Source organism: Triturus cristatus, chromosome 6, assembly GCF_964204655.1.
Source record: "Triturus cristatus chromosome 6, aTriCri1.1, whole genome shotgun sequence".
NCBI classification, from domain to species: domain Eukaryota; kingdom Metazoa; phylum Chordata; class Amphibia; order Caudata; family Salamandridae; genus Triturus; species Triturus cristatus.
In genome coordinates, this window is record NC_140589.1 from 1,151,378,242 (window position 1) to 1,151,402,501 (window position 24,260).

The following is a 24,260-nucleotide window of genomic DNA, read 5'->3' on the forward strand; positions in this document are numbered from 1 at the left end:
TGATTTTAAGGACCCAGCTAGTATTGAGACTCATAGTAAGCGGGAGTTAAAAAGGAGACTTTTTAAATCCAGGGAAAAAATGAGGGAAGCCGTGATGTGTACAAAATGGATGTATGACTGAACAACTACTACCTAAACCATGAATTCCCCAACCACGAATGCTATACAACGAGCAAACCCAAACAACGACATTTTTAATAACGAGTTCCTGAACCACGAAAATTACCATATTCCTCTTTGCACATTTATACTAGTATGTTCTTTTCAATCTGCTTTTTTATAACACTTCCCACAGATCTTACTTTACTTTTGAGCTACCCACCATGCTATTAAACTATATAAGAAGTTTTTTAATCTTACTTCCCTGCGATTGCTGCCTCTTCTCTTCTTCACTGGAAAGCACTACGTCCGCAATCCACAGTGAAACGATCTTGCGCCTACATCAGCAGATTCGACAGAAATGGTATGCATGCATTCCCCAAAGTTTCAATAGATAGCATTACAGCCATTTTAGGAACATTACAAGTTTATTATTGTGAGGTGACAGGGCTCTCCTTGAACATATTGTTTAGATAGTAAGAAAGATGCATTTACTGCGCAAATATTTTTATGAGCAAACAGATTTGTAGGCAAAAGTTTGGACATACATATCAATTAGGTCATTTTGAGTGAAAAACACATTTAAACGGAAGTAGACTTTCTTTTGAGAAAAAGGAATACATTGTGTTGAATAATGAATCTCATTTGAGGGAGAAGTAATGGCACGCTCGATTTTGCAGTCAAATGCTTGAGTAAGATACAATGTTCAAGGGAGCACAAGTCTCATTTCTGTGAAAGATGCTTTTTATCAGATAGGACACCAGTTTTAAAGTGCAGGAACAGTATATGTGAGACTTCCAGAGGTCGATAGATAAATATACACCACGAAGCGGGCCAGATGCTGAGCTGAAGATCAAAGAACAAAGTGTAATTTCATTCACCTGCATGAAATGAATCAGCAGCGGCTTCTTATCAAATAGTTTTATCTCCCTAGAGGCGGAGAATTCTGAGACGTGGTTTAGGAGTATCGTGGTTCAGGAATTCGTTGAAATGAATAGTCGTGGTTAAGGACTTAGTTGATAGGGATTCCTCGTTGTTCTGACTTCATTGTTCAGGTAAGTCGTGATTCAGACTTCGTTGTTTAGGATGTTTCCCGTACAAAATCATGCGTTAGATCGTAATGTGAAGGTCCTTTATCACCGGGTACCAGCCATATCTTGTTTTTATTAGAAACGTTCAACATAGATTTTATTTAACAAGATTAAGGCTGAGTACGTTGCACTTTCAGATAGCATTCCCAAAGATGGGTAGATGGAACGCAAATCTCCCTAATTGCCCGTGTGATGGTAAATCTCCCCAAAGCACTCTGCACTTTGTATTGTTCTGCAATTTTTATAGGGATATCAGGAAATCAATTTTTCACCCACTTTTTATCTTTAACAAATTGTACTCCTATAAAACCGCCTTTTATTTTATTTTCAATTTGGAACATGTTTCAATACGTAACGCGGTTATTGTCTTCACTCAATTGGCCATCAAGCGAAGAAAGGAACTCTCATATTTGGAATCATTGAATTACGAAACAGAATAGGCTGTACATTTTATGTTCTGAAAATTCTGGTCTTTTTTAACAAGAATAATTACTGAATGCATTTTAACTTTTATTGTTTTTATGTGCCGATAAGTAAAATTGATCGATTGACATGGTGTATCTATATTAACGTTGAAAATGTGTTTTAAATAATTTTATTAGGGTGAAAATGTTCAAAGGAGAATGTACATTGAGGAATTAGACCACTGTAAGACCTGCGACAAATTGCTTTTTCCTTTTCTGTAGAATGCTTTTCTGGGTATATTTTATATACCGAATAAAGCTTGTTTTGACTTTGACTTTGAACTTGAAAAGCTTGTTGGTCTGCAGTTGAGTATTTCCCTGAATCACAGATACAGAGCAGTGCTGCTTTACTGTCTGTGCTATGCAGCTGCTCATAAAAGTATCTAACATTTTACTATTGCCAATGGAAGATAGTTAGGCCCTGATTATGAAACCAGTGGTGGCAGTCTACGTACCGCCAGACTGGCGGTCCGCTCGCCGTGTTAAGACTGTGGCGGTTGGACCAGCACGGGACTGCTACTGCCGCCAGGAATCCATGATCCCTGGCGGTGGCGCGGGGGTCTGAGGCCCTTAATATGCTGGCGGTGGCGCTGCGGTACAGCCAAGCATATTAGGAGTTTCCTCACCTCCACACTTTTCATGGTGGTGAGGAAATACATGTTGTGCCCCGTGTGCATGTAATGTAATCGCTATTTATAAAGCGCACTGTGACCCAACGGGTATCCTGGCGCTAAAGAGACGTGGTACCTAACAGCATCAGAACAGGATGGAGACCATAGTACAACGAGAACAGAAGAAGAAGATGTTATGGCTCTTGGATTGAGCCAGGTTTTTAATTTCTTTCTGAACTGCAGCAGGTCTTCCATCTGGTGCAGCTCCGAGGGGAGACGGTTCCAAAGTCGTGAAGCCGCAACGCTAAAGGCACGGACCCCCCAGTTTTGCTCTTCTGGTCCTGGGTATTTTTATCCAGTTAGCGGAAGACGATCGGAGGTTACGCGTGGGGACATACCAACCAAATTTGTGTTGCACCCGTTTGGGCCTTGCACCATGCAGCGGCTTAAGTACAATGCAGAGTGATTTGAATTGAATTCTCTGCATTATTGGTAAACAATGGAGCTTCGCGAGGGCCTGGGACGCAGAGGTCCATCGAGACATTTTCAGAGCCAGCTTAGCCGCAACGGTCTGAATTCTATGTAATCTGTCAATAAGATACTTGGGGGACTCCAACAACAAAGTATTGCAGTAGTCCAGCCTGCTCATGATAACACTCCTCACCACCATTGCACGAGCCTGTGACGGAAGTATTGGGAGAATCTTCCGGAGTACCCTGATTAGAGCGAAACTGCTCCCAACAGCCTTGTTGACTTGATTTTCCAAAGTCAACTTCCTATTGAAACAGATTCCCAAATTGTGAACCGTCTCAGAGGGTATCAAAGGTGTGTCAGAAGGCATGGGCCAGAAAATCAGTAGGAAGAGAGTATGGCACTTTCCCACCAGCACAACAGAGAATCTCGTTCTTTTCTGCATTAAATTGCAGAGAGGTGTTTCTCGGCCAATGTACCACGTCCTGCATGCAGGCATGGAAAATTGCCTAAAGTTGTTGACTGGTCCCCCTCTAGGGATAGAATAAGTAGAGTATCGTCAGCATAGTTCACCAGGCCTATATCATAGGATTTAATGATGGCCAGCAGTGGACGCATGTACGCATTAAATAATATAGGGCTGACCACCAAAGTCATAATAAGGCCCTTAGGTAAGCAAATATCCATGCAATGGTCCTGCATGGCTAACAAAAACTGAAGCTGGACAGACTCTGGCCCCCCACAGACAGCAGTGATACATGAATCTCACCTGTCAGTAAGGAAATAAATTATGTCTATGTTGAAATTGCAGTCAGCATAAAAACCTTTAAACAGCCCAGAGAAAGGGGTTATGCAGAGTAGGCCAAGGAGGGCCATATTCACACCAGATGTTCACTGAAATAACACAAAACTCAAATGTACATACAATTAATCACTGAGGAACCCAGCTACTTAGTCAGTGGTTAAACAGAAAGTCTGGCATGGATCTGGCCTTCCTTGACCTACGATGGGCACCTTGATCATAGTGCCTAGGATATCTTTAGAACCCTCCTTCTGAAAGCTGCTTAGATGGCATATGTCTTGTCTTACATTCGCAAGCGGTTCCTTTCGAAAACAGCTTCCTTGCCTTTTTGCTTCTGAAAAGTCTACATAACGTGCCTGACATGGGAGTTACTGGGGCAGTCAGTACAACATGGGCTCTGCCTGATGCATGACTGGCATAACTTGCTGCGGCTAATGGGCCTCCGTTTGTCTGGTCAATGTCACACTTCTTCTGTAAGCTGAGCCATCTGTGACTACTCCTAAGTAGAACAGCTTCAGCGACAGGAGAGGGCTGTCATAGCTCGAGTGTCCATGGTGAGACTTCTCTACAAAGCACTGCTCACTGAACAAGTGATAGGCAGAAGTAACCATCTCACAGAGCATCATTTGCTTACATGGATAATTGGAGGGAGTAGCTGCAGCTGTGGTGTACTAGACAGCACCACTTAAACACAGGCTTTTACATTTAAAAATGCTTATCAGAAGAAATGCGAACAGAAGCAACCCACCACCCACAGAAGGCCAGCGCTCATCCAGCAGGGAACTTGCCCCAAAGAAGTTAATGCAGCTGGGCCTATCCAGTTAGTCCCACCTGGCAGACCGGTACAGGGCAGAAAGAGAGGCACTAGGTGGATAGAGAGATTGAGTGGGACCCATCGGAACCCATCCCCTCTTTCCCTTATCTTCATCCATATTCACTCAGACCAGTCCACTGCCATGTTAGCACTGCATGCATCGGCCTCATGTCATTCCATGATCAAGGCAACAGCCTCTATCATTTGGGAGTTCAATTTATCCCAGTTTTAGTATCGGAGCCGCATCCCTGGCAGGATGCAGCACTGAGCATTACAAAGAATGCTGAACATCCTGATAAAACATTGGCATGCATCCTGCATTATTTGAGGAACAGTCAAATATATCTGAAGCATATGGTAATAGGCATCACAACCCTTACATTACATAGAACTTCTAGCACTTTTTTTACTGTAATATGGATAGTAGATTTGAATGCTTTTTTGTACACTTTTAATATTCCCAAGCCTGAGTCCTTGGTCTTAGTCAAATGGTTTTCTTGACTTCCAAGTCCAGCGTTTAGCTTGTGCAGCAACATCCTACACTGTGTGCACAACATGGCATTAAACAGAACCACTCTACACCAGCAGTCTTCTAAGTGTGGGGCTCGCCCCTCTGTGTGTCTGTGACTTGATCTGCATGGGGGTGCCATTCCCATTGAAACACTTGTGGATCACTGCACTGTCGAGTGTGTGTGGGGGGGCCGTGTATTCAAATAGCTTGAGAGAAAACTTCTTTTGTGCGTATGGACGTTGTCTCTGTGTAAAAAAAGAATGGAGAGCACTAGGGGAAAGGTGCTGAGCGGGAGCCAGACAGGTAACGGAACGTGTATATAGAGCCACCACTAATTCCAGGGGGCCTCAGAGTACAAGGCCCATGGAAAGGAAGTGAGATGCAGGGCCCAATTCTTTACTTAAAGCCTCAGAGGGGACAGATAGAGGGAGGCCTTTCAGCTCAACCTATGGAATGGAGGGGAGATTCAGGGCTCAATCAAAGCCCAGATGAGGCAGACACCTGGAGCAGCACTAATATTTTCCTTCAAATCCATGCTTGAGTAACTCATACAGGCAATGTTTTTAGGTCGAGCCTAGGGCATCGCTGCTTTAGGAGTTACCTTTAGAAATCGGTCAGCTCTTTTAAAGGACTCGTGCTTGTAATGGCATCCACCTTGCGGGAGCGAGCAGTGGCGCGCAGGAGCCATCTGTTTTCAATTAGCGTGGCCGCGCGCGCTTGTTGACATTCCTCTACTCTCGCTCTCACCCTCGCCCTCCCTTGTTACTATTTCAAGAGTTCTTTCAACCACTCGTTTCGCTGTTTTCCATTGAGCTCATATGATTGTTTTTATACCGTTCTCTTTTCGTTCTGCGTTGCAAAGCATTAGAAACAGCCTTACTGTATTTGCACGTTTATGCTTCCTCATTAAACGGGGCATATTTAAATGATATAAAAGAGATATATCATGGACCTGAGTAATTACGGGCATCACTCAGGTGAGAAAGTGAAGAACTGCCCCATAGGTGGCGCTGTTGTATTTCCTGATAGAGATGCCTTCTCTCCTTGGTGAGGGTTTCACAACGAGCGGCTGAGGTGGGGGGTTTGGCTTTGAAGCAACTGAGATAAAACAAACCCACAATAAATGGAACTCTTTAAGGGCCGTGTTCGTGCAGAATCCTTACAGGAACCAGTTTCAAATCAATCAGAAACATGCAGATAGCGCTCTTTGACTGTCTAAACGGACACAATAAAAAGCCTGCCTTTTCTATGAGACTTTGATGGAAGTGCATAAAAAAGTATGGAAACTGTGATCCCGAGCACACATGGGATCAGGGATTGTGGGTGTGGATTAAGAAACATAACTGAAATCCTGATTTTTTAAAAGCCAAAAATAGTTTCATTTTGGCTCTCTCTCGACTGAAATTGCCTCTGTTTCAATAAATTTTGATGAGGGAAATACATTCTCCAGATAATTTTTTTTAATCTCTCCCTTTCCTCTTCTAGAATGTTGGCAGGCAGGAGCTATGGGAACCGTTTTGAAAAAGAACAAGCATTTGCAATGCAATAGGTCTTGCATCTACCCTAGTTTAAGCTATTGGCATTGTAAATGACAATCCCTTTTATTTAAGTTTTAAAAACCAAAAACAAAACATAAAAGGCATTGTTATTTGCAATGTGAATAGCTCAAACTCGCGTAAATGCGAGACCTATTGCATTGCAAATGCTTGTTATTCTATGCATTTAAGCATATTTAGTCCTGTTTATTGCACTGTTTAGTCACAACTACGTGTTCCATAATGCAAAGAAAAGTACCTGCACTAGATGAGCTGCTTACGTATGTGCCTCGGACACTTGAGAACTCCTGGGGCATCAGAGTCATAGCTCAGGGGAGAGAATAAAGGTGCAAGACTCAAACTTTTTTTTACTTAAAATCCCTGAGGGGGCAGATTTCTGGGAGCAGCTGTGCTTTGGCCCAGAGGAACGGGTGAAGTGCAAGGCTAACTTTTATCTACTTTAAACCCTGTTAGATTAAGACTGTTGGGGCAGGCCCATCATGTCTTCAAGGTCCATGTGTGTAATCCAGTCCAGAACTTTCTTCCTCTTTCTCTGAGGAACTTGAAGTCCTGTTTATTGCGCTATTAAATCAGGGCTACAAGCACCACAACCCCCTCATCCCCTCCCCCCCCAAAAAAAACAAAAAAACACCCACTTGAACTGCATGTACCTGAGAAACTGAAAGCATGTGTCAAAGAACCTTGAATGCTCTTTAGGTGGCCTGGGAGCTGTCCTAGCCCAGTTAAGGAAATTGTGGTGTAGGGCTCATTTCTTTTAACCTTAAGATCCAGTGGGGACTGTGAGGCAGCTCTTTCAAGTTTCCTAGTGACTTGAGCCAAATCCCGTTTTTTCTTTGGATTCTGGAATTTGTAGTTATGTGTATTACATTATCAAATCATGACTACAAGTCCCAGAATGCAAAGAAAAAAAAGCCAGGAGTATATAGGCTACTCAAACATGTACCTGGAAGACTTGAGCTGTCTTTTGACAGCCTTATAGCCATACCCCATGTGAGTATTTTAACAAAAATACTACTGAATTAATAAATTCCACAGACTCTTGACACTCACACATTCCCTTTGCAGGACCCTAAACTACTGGAGTGGGGTCCAAATGTTTATTATTTTGCGCACGGGTCTCGGCACAAATAAATATGAAGACCTCTGCTTCATACCATTTTATCAACTTAGCGGCTGATTGGGATGGCGGGTGGACGTAACGGGACCGCCCCACAGGCTGTTGGCAGTCCCAATATAGGCATTATGATGCGACTGCCACTACGGCGGTCGCAATGCATTGCGGCGTGTGCTGATGGCTGGCGCACCCGCCGCAATGCAAAATAGGGATACCTGACATATCATTGCACTACATGGCAGGCCCCATGCAGTGCCTGCCACATGGTGCAGGCATATGTAGGGGGGCACCCTAGGTGACTTCCAGTGCCCCTATCGGAGGGCAAGGGGGAAAGGGGGGCCCGTTACGGCTCCCCCAAGGTCCCTTTCCGCATGCCTTTTCATGGCGGGCACAGCCACCATAGTAAGGAACACAACCCCCTCTGCTGCACCGGCAGGCTCAAGGAGCCCATTGGATGTGTTTGTCGGATTTCACTTGGAATTTGTACACAGACATGCAGACAAAAACAATATTGATTTTAAGTGCCCCTCACAATCCACACTCCTCACTCCTCTCCCTTCCTACTGCTCCTTAAGCCCACCTCGTGCCTTGCTTTTTATAAAATATATTTTAACCGCCATGATTGTTGGGAATTATGAGGCTCACCCCCCTCAATCTTACTGACCAAACTTCTCCCCGGGGTATCACCTACAAGAAAAATCATATTTGGAAATATTTGTACTGATGGTTGGAAGATAAAGTTAACAGGACACTGCCCACAAGGGACAACAACCCAGAGTGGCACAGGGGTCATCAGCATGATTAGGTACACTGATGAGAGATTTTCAAATTTTAATTTAATGTCAGTTCAAGGATTTTAGGCTTCTTATTACACACTGTGTCCAGAAAGTAAAGCGGAATTCTACGAACATAGGTCCTCTGACATTGAGGAAATTGTATGAAATGTTGGGGTACCTTGCACCACAGGCGAGAGGTTGACAATTCTAAAGGAGTTTTGTGGACCACAAATCCATATGAAAGGCTTTCAGACCAAAAGCATTCAGGTACAGCCTGCATCTGGCTAGGAAAAATCCTTTCAAGTTGACTAATATCTTTAAACCTTGTGGAGATGATGTTCACATTAATTGTGTCTACAGCAGAAGTTAAATGTGTGATTTCTGCAATAAATGCTGCTAAAGAGCCTGCTACGAACACTATTAAATCAAAACCATCCCCATGAACTAAAGCTCCTTAACCTCTACAACGATATTGACAAGACCTTCCTGTCAAGAACACTCATGGCTGGGGGCAATTGACGGGGAGGTCATGTCAAAGCATCTGGCGCCGAAGCAGCAGCTGTTGTGCTCTGCTCTGTACCCCTCAATCACATCTTCCTGGGTCAGAGGGGGAAGCTCTCCCACTCCATCCCACAGGTTGGGACGGCCTAAAACTAATGTGTCACTAATGGATGACGTCCGTTGCAGGACTGGCATGCAGAAAATGGCTTCCTGGTTTCCCTGCGAGAGCGGAGGGGGATGAACCAGCCCCGTTCTCCACACTCACCGAAACTTTGCCAAAAGGGAGGTATTGCTGGAAAGGTGAGACACAGTTTTCCAATTATACTTTTCTTGGCTTGCAAAGCACCAGGTGATCGCAATGGAATGTGATCGTTTGGCACATTCACCATACACCATGAATTTTGTTTCCGATCACATGATGAGGTTGGGAGGTAGTCAAATGAGGCATGACCTTGCCCCGACAATAATACAATTATAAACAGTGGAAGCCACATCTTTCTTCCAAACATCTAAAGAATATTGCCCTCTTTGGGTTTCTGGAAGAGAGGTCAGTGTCTTTGTTCCTGTTTGCAAAATTCAGTTTCAGTCAGTGTTAGTTTGTTTTGTGTAAACGGTGCGATTCAGTCATGCCACGTGACCCCCTACATAGTGAATACTCTGAAATGAGTTCCCTGCAGTGTTCAGGTTGTTGTTGGGTGTTCATGATAGGGCTTATTGTTTCATGCTGTATGTCATCCTGCATTCCATAAAATGTTTTTACTTGTAGTGACTGGCATGTTTCAATACTGTTACTTGCCACCTATTACCCATGTACTGTTGGTACCATGAATTATGTGCCTCAGGTCCTCTTGATGGGGGACAATTTCAGAGCTCTGGAGTAGAGGTTGAAGAGAGCATTAGTTTTTCAAGGTGCCTTTAATGTTTCAAGGCTATATACTTATCCAATTGTGGCCTCTTGGCAGAGCACACCCAGGTAAGCTCACATATGTGCCAACTGTATTAGGATTTTATGTGGCAGCGTGCAAAGCTAGGCACTGCTTTTGAAACAGTTACTGTGGGTTGAATGTCTAGAATGTGGCTAATGTAAAGGACATTCCTACGGTCTGTGTTGTTTATGTTGTTGTCAGTACTACTATACATATTTTTTTTTTAAACATGGTGTAATGTGAATGTTGGTGGTGGTATGTTGCATTTTGGTGATAACAGGCCGCACGCAACGGTTCTTCCGGGTCTACTTGCGCTGCAATTAGACCGCTGTTGGCGGGAAAAACGAACCAATTAAGGCCAGTATTAATAGAGGCCGCTTGAGGTCTCACTGTATTTACGGAGTCGCGAGGAGGAGACGTTTGTACGAGGTAGTACCCTGGTGCATGTAAGTACGGCATAGCCGGAATAGGGAAGTCGGCCTTTGGACCTTTGACGTCTCAGATTTTAGTATCCAGTCTATTTCCACAATAGACTCGAGACCATTCTAATGCCTATTTTCTCACCTGCAGAGTACAAAAGGCATCTTGTTCCCCCTCGTTTCTAAGGCTCATGAGGCATTCGCCTTCCATACAACAAATATGTCTCCCTGTGTTTCATCAATTTTTACATCCCAAATCTCATTACAATATTTCTCCAGACCCTACAGAGTCAACCATGGAGTGTTTCATGTAGAGTGTGTGTTTTCTGTTAAATGTTTGTGCGTCTTGTATTGTCTCTTTTACAGGACACTATACCAGTGTAAATAGATCACATCTAAGTCAACAATGATGAATAAGCACTGTATATATCACTCCATTGCAGGTCACCACTGTTGCACACAGAATGCATTGCATACCTGACGTTTTTAAATGCGTTGTTTCTCTTTCAGATAACCCTTAAGGAGTTTCCTTTAGGAATCGTATTTTATATTAAGACGAATCTGTCTCTAACACGTAGCATTCACTACCTGTTTATATAGCACCATACCATTTTTGACATTGTCAAACGAGCTATGTGAGAACGGTAGGGATCTGTTAACCTGTCCTGAAGAAGAAGCAATACGCTTCAAAACATGTTGACACACACAGGAGGCTTTGTACATTGAAACAAGACACCTCTGACCCACTCCTTTTTAATAATACCGGCACCATGGAATATTAAAGTTTGTACTCCACAGGAGCTAGGTATTTTTTAACACTCACTTTTCACTCACCCCTGACCCTTCCACTCACTCATTCCTACACCATACATAGTGAACAATACTAGTGCTCCCGCGTATCCGTAGGTAGTAGCGCGCCGCGCCGCGTCCCGTTGAGGGACGCGAAGGCCCCTATGATGAAGCATGACACCAAGTGCCCTTATGGTGTGTGAGGGGTATTTAAGAAACACTATGTGCTTCCAACCATTGTAGGTAATGCACATGTCCCTTGATTTAAATAATCCTCTACCAAATCCCTCAAGGGTGGATCCTAGTGTTTATTATGCATTTTGGTGATAAACTGGGACTCAAGAGGAAAGTTTGTTTTGGCACTTTCATTATGGTGTCTGTTTTATTACAGTCCTTTGATATTTTATTGCTCCTGGTTGTTAAATTTTTTTGTAATTTGTGTTGCTTCTGGAACAGCTGAAACTGTTGGATTTTGATACATTTTACTCTGTTTCATCACTTCTTTCATTTTGCATTTCAGACTCCAACAGATACATGGGTGGGGTTGACCAGCAAAGCCAGATGCTTCAGCCCTGCAATTCTGCACATAAGCCTTTAGTTTGATGTAAGAAGCTAGCTGTGCACCTAAAGCAAATGGCAACGAACAAAGCATATGTTATGTAGTGCTATTCAGCTCCTGAATGCAAGATGTGCTTTCTTGACTTTGAGAAGGCTCTCATTTGCAAACTTGTTTCAGTTGAAGCTGGATCTCTTCCAACTGACTCAGAGTGCATTTCAAGGTTGGTTGGCTGACACTTTCCTGCACTTCTTCCTCCAAAAGAGGAGACACATCAATCTTACCCAAGATGTCAAATTTGTGGGAGAAAGGGAATCAAACACACGACCAGAAACTACTGCCCCCAGTGTCCTGCATAACCTGCCCTATGCCACCCTGAATGTTTTATTTTGTATCACACAAAGGAGAACATTTGGGAGACTTCTTGAAAAAGGAAGATTTGTAGTAGTAATTTTCAGGCACTGATTCTTTACAGATTCTAGCATATAGAAACACATTGCTTCTTGTCTGTTTGCCATGTTCATCCTCCATCAAAAAGTGGTTGATGTTCCAGCTACTCTATGACAAGTACAATACGGTCAAAGCACTTCACGTAACAGTGGATGAGACATATGCCACGTTGTAATATGTGCCCCAAATCCTAAAGCCATTAGTAGTTTTAAAAGTGGTCTTTAAGAAACTTCGGACAGTCTGCCCCAGCAGGTTTATCTTAGTTTCAAAGGAAGATATGCTTGCACAGTCTAAGGAATTTAGGCCACAAGGCATACTCGGACCCCCACCCCCAACTTATATCCACACACTGGAAGGAGTTGGATTTAACAAAGCGATTGGTCTAAAGGCACACAAAAGACATTTTCCTGAGCTTTAGGTGGGAACCATGAGAAGGATTACTAAGGGTTCACTAGGCACGCATACTGTATTAGTGAGAACCTCCAGGGTGACAAGTTGTAAAGCTTAGCCTAGGTTTCTTTTCATTGGGATGTCATAAACTTTGTTGAGGCATCAAAACACTTTACGTCTGGCAGTATGTGTTGAGGTGTCAAACTTGGCTCAGTGGACTTGGGATCTGGAAACCAGATGTGCCAATGGGTCTTTGCTGATGCTTCAGGCGAGGTCTTGACCCCCTCCTTTTTCACCTACCTTCCTTTCATTTTTTTTCTAAGAGACTTTTCAACAGGACAATTATCATCTACTGTTCTGAATTTGCTGCACACCTACCGCTATTCAATTCCATCTCAATGGGTAAAGATCCTCTATTATGCTGCCTCATGAATGGCATCCATCTCAAGAGGCCCTCTCTTACTTTTTTCCCATCCCCCTGGGACATCTCCATTATCCTGTTTTACTCTCTGGCAAGACATCTACTTTTCTCTTTCAAAGATCTCTCTCAATTGAGCTTGCGTCCTTACCAGGTCTCATTTCCTGTGAAACAGTTTTAGACAGAAGAGCCCTTTCTGTCTGCGAGCTACACTATTCCAGTAATAAAATCATTTTCGACATTTCAGCTCACAACAAAATTATTTTCTGATCCACTTTCTATTAATATTTCCCTTCCTCTCCTCTTTGCAATGTCAGCTGTTTGTAAGAAGCTCTTTCTCAAAGTTCTTCCCTCCGCTCCACTCTTTCTGACAAGCTCCTAACCTCCTTTTGGGGTCTAGTCTGCTGCGCCACTCTGTCTTGCCTGGTCAGGAAAAGTAATCGGGAAGTTAGGGTCAATTCTTCATCTTCCGTTGTATCAACTTCAATAATGACTTAATAAAAATTAAAAAAAAAAAAAATCTTCATCCTCTGGTGCTCACTCCAATTGTGGAGCAGAAGCAGCCAACGCTCTGGCTCAAGGATGGAGAACATCTTTAGATCCGCAGACTGGTCGTGTGCAGAAGCTTTGCATTAGCATAATGCACTCTTCCACGATCTGTTACACAATAGAGATTTCCCTTGGTTCAATAAATAGGAAATCTAAGATTTTATTAAGGACAATGAGGCCAATACAGTATCCCTTCCACCTTTCTAATTGGGTACTGTATCTTTCCTCAGCTGTCACCTCATGGTGCAATCCTTTTTGAATTATTCTTTTAAATTACCTGTGATGTCACGATACATTGAGGTATCCTAACTAACTGTCAAGTATTCCTGTCATGCGAGGGGAGGAAAACGGTAACCAGCGTAAACGGACTACATCTCCCAGGATGCTTAGCGGTTGAGAGGTTATGTAAACAGGAGAGCTGTTACATAACTCAAGGAAAACACGCCCTTATGTAAACAGGAGAGCTGTTACATAACTCAAGGGAAAACACGCCCTTATGTAAAAGGGAGAGCTGTTCAATAACTCAAGGGAAAACACGCCCTTATGTAAACAGGAGAGCTGTTACATAACTCAAGGAAAACACGCCCTATAAAGGGAGGAACCGGGAGGTACAACGCTGTCGGATATTGTGTTTACACCGACGTACCTGCTTCGTGAAGAGCAGTGTTCCGGAGTGGTGCTCCAGTAAGGCAAGAACGGAGGTAGGTCGAGTCGTTACTCCCTGGGCCGTGTCTTGCCCCATCGTCACCTGTGAAGGACCCGGAAGCTCTACCGGTCAACCATTGAGCTTCGCTTTTTGACTCGGCGGAGTCAAAGCGCAGTGGCGCTTTTGCTGGTTGGAGTCGTAACTCCCAGCCCGACCAGAGATACAGGGACTGCCAGCTGTAACGCACACCAGGAGGTGTTTGCCGCGTTACAGACTCGGAAGTCCACAGGATCGATCGAGCGGCTGCTCTCGGTTCAGTCTTCTTGCTTTTGATTGGGGTATCGGTGACGCATCACCAGGAGGTGACTCCGCGTCCCGGTGCAGTCTGAGGAAGAGGTTGAGCGGCTGCTCCCTTCAGGTAGAGACCCCGGCTGGGTGTTTCCCTGACTCCTCGATTCTCCCCAACACTCTTCGTGCCCCTCACAGCCTACCGATTGGCATTGTCGGCCATTTCATTTCTGCCCTCTGTTGGCATACGCCGGGATCGGCGTATATGCAGAGGACGGTTAGGACCATCCGTGCGGTGGGCTGGTAACGTACTTAGCCTGGAGGATACCAGTGACTATAACTTTTGTTTATTCTTTGTATTATTTTTGCCTTCATTAAAATAACTAACCCTTCACAAGTGGTTGCGTCCTCATTATCGTGTCTGTTAAACGATCCTGAGACGTTCAGGGCGTTACAAAATATCCGACCTTAATAACACTAACTGTCTCCCGGTCGATAACAGACATGGCAACACTTGTCGATGTGCTGGCTGCTTTAGCGACCGTGCAAGCTGAAGTGGCTGCCTCTAGGCAAGAAACAGCCGATGTAAAAGCCAGACTGGATGCTATCCAATTGGACCCGCTCTCGCCCAGCACCTCCCTCACGAACCAGACCCCTGCTGTAGTAGTGGAAATGCCGGTAGCCATCCCCTTGGCAACACCAGAGAGGTACAGTGGGGATCCTAACACAGTGCAGGTATTCCTCACACAAGTGGCGCTACATTTATCGTGCAAACCAAAGGCGTTCCCCACGAGTCAGGCTCGTGTGGCTTTCCTTATTTCCTATTTGGCTGGAAACGCGGCACAATGGGCCGTACCTCTGGTGAGCAGGGACGACCCCATCTTATGTGATTGGGGTGCTTTTCGCGAGGAATTCCTGAAAGTATTCGACAGAAGGGCTGACTCATACACGGCGGACCGTGAAATGCTTGAGTTGAGACAGGGATCCAACGACCTGGTGCAGTATCTCAACGCGTTCCGACGGCTGGTTGCGGAAACCAAGTGGCCTGTTGCTAAACAGACGGCGCTCTTCCATCAAGGGCTGTGCGATGAGCTCAAGGACGCCGTGGCTCACATTGACCCTCAACCCAAGACATGTGAGGGCCTTATCAACCTGGTATTACGGCTGGAACATAGGCTAAGTGAAAGAAAGGGGGTTCATGGGAGAAAAGGAAAATCCCTTCCATCCTATGTGACGGTGGGAAGTCCTGAAACTTCCACCGCATCCAAGGGAGAACCCATGGACATCGGCGCAATACGAGCGAGCCTCACAGCCACAGAGAAAGAGTCACGCCGTAAACAAGGATTGTGCCTATATTGTGGCAAAAAAGGCCACTACGTACGTGAATGCCCTGCCAAACCGAAGACGTCACGTTATCGGGCCAACCGGTCGGTAACAGCCGTGGTGGACATACCGGCGGAAAACTAGAGGACTCCCAGACCAAAGAAGGGGCATCTCGGAGTCACTCATCCATCCCTTCACTTTCCAACTCGGTCACTAAGGGACACCGACACCTGTTTCTCACGGTGCACATGGGAGTGCATGACCAGTGGATACCCGTTGTGGCCATGGTGGATTCAGGGGCCACTGGCATGTTTATGGACCACAACGAGGCATGCAGGCTAGGGCTAGTGCTTCTTCCCAAAGCTGTACCCGAAGACGTCTATGCTGTAGACGGAAGGCGATTGGTGACGGGGCCCATCGGGCAGCACACGGGGGTCCTTCCGATGAGATATGGGAGGAACCATTTGGAACAAATCGATTTTAACATCATCCGAGCGCCCCAATATGGCGTCATATTGGGATTGCCGTGGCTACAGAAACACAACCCCTCTGTGGATTGGCCAACACATCGCGTTGAAATGACGTCACCGTATTGCATCCTGCATTGTGGAAAACGAACGGAATCCCTTGACGCAGATGAGAGCGGGAGTCAGACGGTGGCTACAGCGGCAGAAAAAGATGTGGCTCCCCCCCAGGCTTATCACAGTTTTGAGGATGTATTTGATGAGGTGAAGGCGGAAGTGCTACCACCACATAGACAGTTTGACTGCCAGATCGACCTGGTGCCAGGGGCCAGCGTTCCCAGCGGCAGGCTGTATGCCCTGACGGAGCCTGAAAACGTGCATCTCCGGGGGTACCTGGATAAACTCCTCAAGCTAGGATTCATCCGCCCGTCCAAGTCTCCGGCCGCCTCGCCACTCTTCTTCATCCCGAAGGCTAATGGGGAGCTGAGAGCCTGTGTGGACTTTAGGGCATTGAATGCGATAACCATAAAAAATCGGTACCCCTTGCCTCTCATCAGTGTACTTCTGGAACAGGTCAAGAAAGCTCGTATCTACACCAAGTTGGATTTGAAAGGGGCATACCATCTGGTGCGCATGAGGGACGGAGACGAGTGGAAGACCGCCTTCAAGACCAGGTTCGGCCTTTTTGAGTACCTCGTCATGCCGTTCGGTCTGTGCAACGCCCCGGCAGCCTTTCAGTACTTTTTGAATGAGGTATTCAGAGAGGAGTTGGATATCTACGTGGTCGTATATATCGACGACATCCTCATCTACTCGTCCAGTGTGGAGGAGCACGTACACCACGTCAAAGCTGTGCTCCAAAAGCTGAGGGAAAACATGCTGTTTTGTAAACTCAGCAAGTGTGACTTCCGCGTCACGTCCGTGGAATTCCTCGGAGTGATGCTGAGTCCAGAGGGGCAGGAGATGGCAGAACGAAAGATCAAGGCGGTGAAAGAATGGCCGGTGCCCCAAAGCGTGAAGGACGTCCAAAGTTTCATTGGCTTCGCCAACTTTTACAGGCGGTTTATAGATGGATTTTCAGGATTGGTGGCCCCAATCACACAGCTACTGAGGAAGTCCAAGGAGTTTGTCTGGTCCCCTGAAGCGAACACAGCCTTTGAGGCCCTGAAAAGCGCCTTTGGTAAGGCGCCGGTGTTGGCTCACCCCGATCCGGATCTCCCCTACGTGGTGGAAGCGGACGCTTCGGATGTGGCGCTGGGGGCTATCTTGTCCCAACGCAACCACGACACAGGGGTGCTTCATCCCGTTGCGTACATGTCCCGCAAACTCAACGACGCCGAACGCAACTACCATATTGCGGAGAAGGAGCTTCTCGCAATCAAGGACGCCTTCACCGAATGGAGGCATTGGTTGATGGGGGCAAGACATGTGGTATCGGTGTACACGGACCATCGGAATCTACAGTTCATGACGGCCACAAGACACCTTTCTCCCAGGCAGCTGCGGTGGATGATCTTCTTTGCGGGGTTCAACTTCCGCATCACATATCGGCCGGGGACGGAAAACCGGAAGGCGGACGCCCTGTCCCGTCAAACTGCAGTTAAGGAACCATTGCCTGCGACCGAGCGTTCCATCATTTCCCCGAGGATGGTATTGGGGGTTATCCAACCGGATACTTTCCTGAGGGGAATAAAGAGAGGGATCAGGTCGTTCGCATGGCGGAGGTGGCTCCTCAGTCACCGGGAATGGCAGCTGAAGGACGGGATACCCCTGAAGGGCAGGTGCCTACTGATACCCACGCCTAGGCTAAGGAAACAAGCATTCATCTGGTGCCATGACTCTCCATGCGCAGGTCATTTGGGCTTTGAAAAAACGGTGGCTAGCATGGGACGGCATTTCTGGTGGCCAACCATGAGAGTGGATGTCAGGAGGTGGGGACAGGAGTGTCCTACGTGTGCTACCATGAAGGCCGACCATGGCCGAACCCAAGGGCTCTTACATCCACTTCCGACCCCGGATAGACCATGGGATAGCATATCACTGGACTTCGTGGTGGGCCTACCGGTAGACCAGGGGATGACGGCAATACTGGTGGTGGTGGATTACTTGACGAAAATGGGGCACTTCATCCCCTGCAAGAGAGTCCCTATGGCCGGGGAATTGGCGTCACTACTTCTAAAGAATGTGGTACGACTGCATGGATTACCTGGGGTGATCGTGTCGGACCGGGGGTCGCAGTTTACTGCGCAATGCTGGAAGACTTGGTGCACTGCGCTGCATGTCAAGACCGCCCTGTCCACCAGCTACCACCCTCAAACGGACGGCCAAACCGAGCGCCTGAACCAAACGCTCAAACAGTATCTGCGATGTTTTGTGGACCAGGGCAGGGAAGAATGGGTCGACTTGCTATGGGTTGCAGAGATAGCCTATAACAACGCCACTCACAGCTCCACACAGTCATCTCCGTTCTATAGCAACTATGGCCAACATCCCAGGTTCTTGCCGTTTCTACATCCGTTCAGAGAGGACAGGATTCCCGCCACAGCGGACAGGGTGGCACACATAAAAGACACGTTGATGCGCTCAAGGGCTGTCCTAATAGAGGCCAAGAGAAGATACAAGGCTGCGGCAGACAGGAAGAGAAGGCCCGGGCCACTGTACCGCACTGGAGACTACGTCTGGATATCCACAAGAAACATGAGGTTTCGAAAGCACAGTGTCTTCCATCCCAAGTACATGGGCCCCTATCGAATTACCAAGTGTATGGGTCCCGTGAACGTGAAGGTGTGCTTGCCCCAGTCATTGCGGATACACCCTGTCTTTCATGTATCATTGCTCAAACCTGCACCCTCCAAGCCGTCTGGGACACCTAGGCCGGTATATGTGGAGTCGGAGGTGGAGTATGAAGTGTCGGGCATACGGGCGTCCAAATGGCGCAGGGGGAAGCTGTGGTACCTGGTTGCGTGGAAAGGCTATGGCCCGGAGGAGCACTCATGGGAACCGGCTGAAGGGGTTCATGCTCCGCGCTTGGTCTCCTTGTTCCATCGGCGTTTTCCTGCCAGCGCTGGACCCGTGGGGAGCCGCTGAGAGGGAGGATGTACTGTCAAGTATTCCTGTCATGCGAGGGGAGGAAAACGGTAACCAGCGTAAACGGACTATATCTCCCAGGATGCTTAGCGGTTGAGAGGTTATGTAAACAGGAGAGCTGTTACATAACTCAAGGAAAACACGCCCTTATGTAAACAGGAGAGCTGTTACATAACTCAAGGGAAAACACGCCCTTATGTAAAAGGGAGAGCTGTTACATAACTCAAGGGAAAACACGCCCTTATGTAAACAGGAGAGCTGTTACATAACTCAAGGAAAACACGCCCTATAAAGGGAGGAACCGGGAGGTACAACGCTGTCGGATATTGTGTTTACACCGACGTACCTGCTTCGTGAAGAGCAGTGTTCCGGAGTGGTGCTCCAGTAAGGCAAGAACGGAGGTAGGTCGAGTCGTTACTCCCTGGGCCGTGTCTTGCCCCATCGTCACCTGTGAAGGACCCGGAAGCTCTACCGGTCAACCATTGAGCTTCGCTTTTTGACTCGGCGGAGTCAAAGCGCAGTGGCGCTTTTGCTGGTTGGAGTCGTAACTCCCAGCCCGACCAGAGATACAGGGACTGCCAGCTGTAACGCACACCAGGAGGTGTTTGCCGCGTTACAGACTCGGAAGTCCACAGGATCGATCGAGCGGCTGCTCTCGGTTCAGTCTTCTTGCTTTTGATTGGGGTATCGGTGACGCATCACCAGGAGGTGACTCCGCGTCCCGGTGCAGTCTGAGGAAGAGGTTGAGCGGCTGCTCCCTTCAGGTAGAGACCCCGGCTGGGTGTTTCCCTGACTCCTCGATTCTCCCCAACACTCTTCGTGCCCCTCACAGCCTACCGATTGGCATTGTCGGCCATTTCATTTCTGCCCTCTGTTGGCATACGCCGGGATCGGCGTATATGCAGAGGACGGTTAGGACCATCCGTGCGGTGGGCTGGTAACGTACTTAGCCTGGAGGATTCCAGTGACTATAACTTTTGTTTATTCTTTGTATTATTTTTGCCTTCATTAAAATAACTAACCCTTCACAAGTGGTTGCGTCCTCATTATCGTGTCTGTTAAACGATCCTGAGACGTTCAGGGCGTTACACTAACATACTCTCTGTTTGGCCGTTATCATGACTAGAGGGATTAGCTGACTGATGTATAGATAACATTGTACCATTGATGACTGGTTTCATAAGAAAAGATGGAAAAGTTTGAGAAACTAGGTGTAGCTGAAATGTATTCCAAAGTTTGCCCCTGCGGAGGAGAAGGCTCTTTCTCTAGTGAGTACTCTGCAAGTAACAGGAACGTGGAGAAGAAATTGGCCTGCTGCTCTGAAAGAGTTTGGAGGTTATACCAGCTTCATTTAAAAGCTAAGATGGAGGAAGAAGAATGCAGAGCCTAATGAACGATGTTTAAATATTCCAAAATAATATGTTTCCGTATTGGGAGCCAGTTAAGTTGTCGTAAGATAGCGGAAAATAGGTTTCCACTTCTTGCAGCAAGAGAAGTCTGCCAGCTGCGCTTTGGATGAGCTGAAGATGACTTTCTCAGGCAAACCAAGGTAGATTTAATTCCCATAATCCCATAGATTTCACAAATGTGTTGCTGATTTTGATATGGAACTTGGAATCAACTAAAGATACCCTATTTCTTCAACTTGTGATACCATTTTTGAACACCTCCTATATTTTAATGGAGTAATTTGTGACCGGTGTTAAACTTTGGTACAGAGGGGCAACATTCACATTTCTTAGTCTGTAGGCATTTTTATTATTTCAAACATTTCATCCAATGTTATATTTAAAGTGCTATATAATTCAACACTTTATCTGATAATTCATTCCAAATGCCAACAAATGTTTTACATAATGCTTTAAAGGGGTGTTGTAGTTAAATCCACCGAAACAATCATAAATCATTTTTGCTTCTTAAGTTCACATTTCATTCATAGTTTTCAATTCTGATGATCAAAACACAAAAACAAAAAGGAGAAATCAGGAGGTGTAAACATTAGTAAAATTCCCATTTAGAACCCTAGCATAATTCATATGGTTCAACCACTGATGGTTCAATGACCGGTTATCATATCAAAATGATATATAGGGTCTCGAGATGAGCCAGAGACACCTGCTGCATTCCATAGGCATTTACATGGGATTTTACCAATTCAACCTAAAGAATGTCACCTTTCTGTCCATTCCATATTGTACTGGTATATATCCACACCCCAGTGTGCCTTACTTCTCTTTAGTGGTACCTTGGTTACTTTCTTATTTAGTGGATGTCACGTTGCATGGTGTGCAGTACTTAGCATGGTATCCTGGTTCAGTCCATTTTGTGTTTATCAGTGTATAGTGTGCGATATAAGCCAATATTGGTAACTTATGCCTGAGCAAAACATGATTCTCTGAAGAATGCCTTCCCATATCAGATGAGTTAGTACCGCCTGGTTTAAAAATGCACCAGGCTGATAGACCAGGAAAGATAGGGAACGTAGTTGCAGTAACAACTAGGCAAGATTTGACCTTTAAGGTAGGTATCCTGGGCTGGGAGTCAGGTGTTGATGCCCAGACCCTTTCTATTAGAATCAAATCTATAGGCTTTAGTTTTTTACTTTATAATGTTCATCCCAATAGTTTGTTATCCAATGTGATAGAGAAGTCGGGAACTCTCTGCCTTAAATAGAAAATCTGAACGTATAAGAGGACTTTAAACAACGGATGGAAATCTCAGTAGGTCTGGCCAAAAGAACACAGGGGGTGAACTAGCAGTTTCTACAAGGTTTGCCATTATTTCACAACCACGGACTTGAAAAATAGGAGGAAATAATGGTTTAAAGCTAAAATCGTTCTTGTGAAAAATACATGTTTAGGAAAAGCCATGAGACTTTTAAATGTGGGTTTTTATTCTTAGAAAGGAGTCCAAGATAAAAGTAATACATGTCAGAAAGCTGAAAAAAATTATTTTGTACCTCCAGATCCGGAGCCCTCAGTTCTGTTTTCCAGCCAAACTGCTTTATGAGGGCTATTCCAATCATTCGTCCCAGTTCCTGAAAAAAATAAGCAGGTTATTTTTAAGAAATAGATAAGCCGTCGATAACATTATAAATAATGATGTTTAGCGAACAGTCAAAATCAAAAAACAGGAGTGGGATGTCAAATGGGTGTCTTAAAGATGTCCCACCACTTACAAGGTGCCACTCCAGCTGCCTGAAGCTTCACTTGAAGCCATCCTGTTGCTGCTGTCCCTGTTCCAGGCTGTGCCTGAGCTGTGGGCGTGGATATGGCATGGTGCTTAGGCTCTCCTAATTCTGTAGTTTCCAACAGCCCGACAAGTGTAAACTTGGCAAGATATGTGTAACTTGGCAAATGAGAGTTGCACAAGCAGACTTCAATTCCTTTTCTCTAGCAGAGGCTTTATCAAAGGACTGGTGAAGCAGACTGCGGATGCCAATGTGTTTGAGTCAGTGCATTGTTGCAACATGGAGAAGCCAGCCAGCCATTCCAGAAGCTAGGTACATCGCAAAGAGGCATTAACAATGGATGTCCGATTAAGCCTAACATACAAACAATGTAACTAATCGCACAGAGCAAGAAAAACACACCCACTAAAGATTTTGCCTATTTATTAAGCTTCATGGTAATTGCCTTTGCTTTTTCAATCACACTTTGTCAGTGCGAAGCTGCAGACTATTAAGCATGACATATGAAGTATGCCATCTAGCAGAATCCTCAGAGACAATAATAAGGACCACCGATGCTAATCTAGTCAGTTGTCAAGTGTATGTGAGCCGGGATGATGGACTCTCGAAACCCAGGAGCTTTAAGATTTCATTCACACTATCTTCAGTACATTTGGGCACACTATGCCAAAAAAGCTGCTTGAAAATTCATGTCTCCCGGTTGTGCCATAATTTCCCTGAGGGCCTTCCCTTAATGAGGGAAGAAAACACGTTGGCTGCTGTGTCTACATTGTAAAAAGAAGAAATATAGTTTTTAAAAAGTACAGGATTTTAACAATGGAATGGTAAGATTGACCTAGTCTTCCTTGCAAAATTCTTGAGATCCAGTTACTAGGAATTAACTTAAATACTGTTTGTAGAGATTGTTGCTGTAGCCACTCCATCAGTAAATTGGTAATATTAAGAATGCCTTCTATACCTCCAAGACCATATAAGGCCAGGCTTGTCGGCACTTACTGTAGTGCTTGAGTGTGACTAAATACAGTTTCTTCTTGTTTACAAGGATCAGTGGTACACATCAAGACAGCAAAAGAATATAATGACTTTAGAGCTTTTGTATGAATATTTTAACGGGAAGTTTGCTTTTAGATGATTTTAAGAGTAGTTTTTAACCTTTTAATATTTTTTCCTTCTCATTATATATAGCCTGTTGGCTTTTTAGATAGCTTTTATACCCTTAGTATGAGGAGTGGGTGTTATGTTCCCGGGTTAGGCCCATGTAGCAAAAGTGCTGATTTCTTACACCGTCCTATCTTTTCACAATAACAATTCTGCAAGTGAACTTTTGCACATATTTGCATGCATGACAATGTTGGATTTGTTTCTCTGGAACTACTTTATGTACACATCTAGCTCCACACATCATTATCACAATGCCTCAAACATCATGTACAAGGCCTCTTTACGCACTATGTACAAATGTTGTTCTATCTTCATCCACGGGGCAATAGAGCTATCTACATATCCGTAACTTTGCTAATCTACAACGTACATCGCAAGGTTGCTTCCTATTATAAATAATGAGTATCCCGATAGATTAGCAGACTTCATCACTGGGAGGGGGGGTTGTCCAGTTCACGACCATGACAGGCTCCTACTTTATCTCTCACCAGGTAATGGGGTTGGCAGTCCGTTGGGGGATTCTAGGCTTTACACCCACACACCCTCTAGATGCACTTAGAGCAGGGTTTTGCATGGTAGGAGTACGCCAGATTACTGCCCTCCTTATATGCCTGCATATATACATTGTTTTAGACCATGGTAGCACTGTATCTACTATTTACGCTTTTGGTGCTTGTAATCACATTTATCTGCTGCGGTCGACTGATTAATCGCAGCACATGTTTTATATACGAGAATAACGTTGGTTCAATAAATATATTGAAAACATCCCACTGTGTATCCTGTATATTCCT

General features: G+C 45.3%; 1 protein-coding gene across 2 annotated transcripts in view; it reads right to left on the bottom strand.

The window, feature by feature from the left end:
• THUMPD2 (THUMP domain 2 tRNA and snRNA guanosine methyltransferase) overlaps nt 1–24,260 on the bottom strand; it is a 315,452-nt gene that overhangs the window by 227,316 nt on the left and 63,876 nt on the right. For both annotated transcript variants that reach the window (XM_085612078.1, XM_085612077.1), the window contains exon 4: nt 22,075–22,152. In XM_085612078.1, coding sequence (XP_085468204.1) covers nt 22,075–22,152 — 78 coding nt within the window. The remainder of the gene's footprint in view (nt 1–22,074; nt 22,153–24,260) is intronic.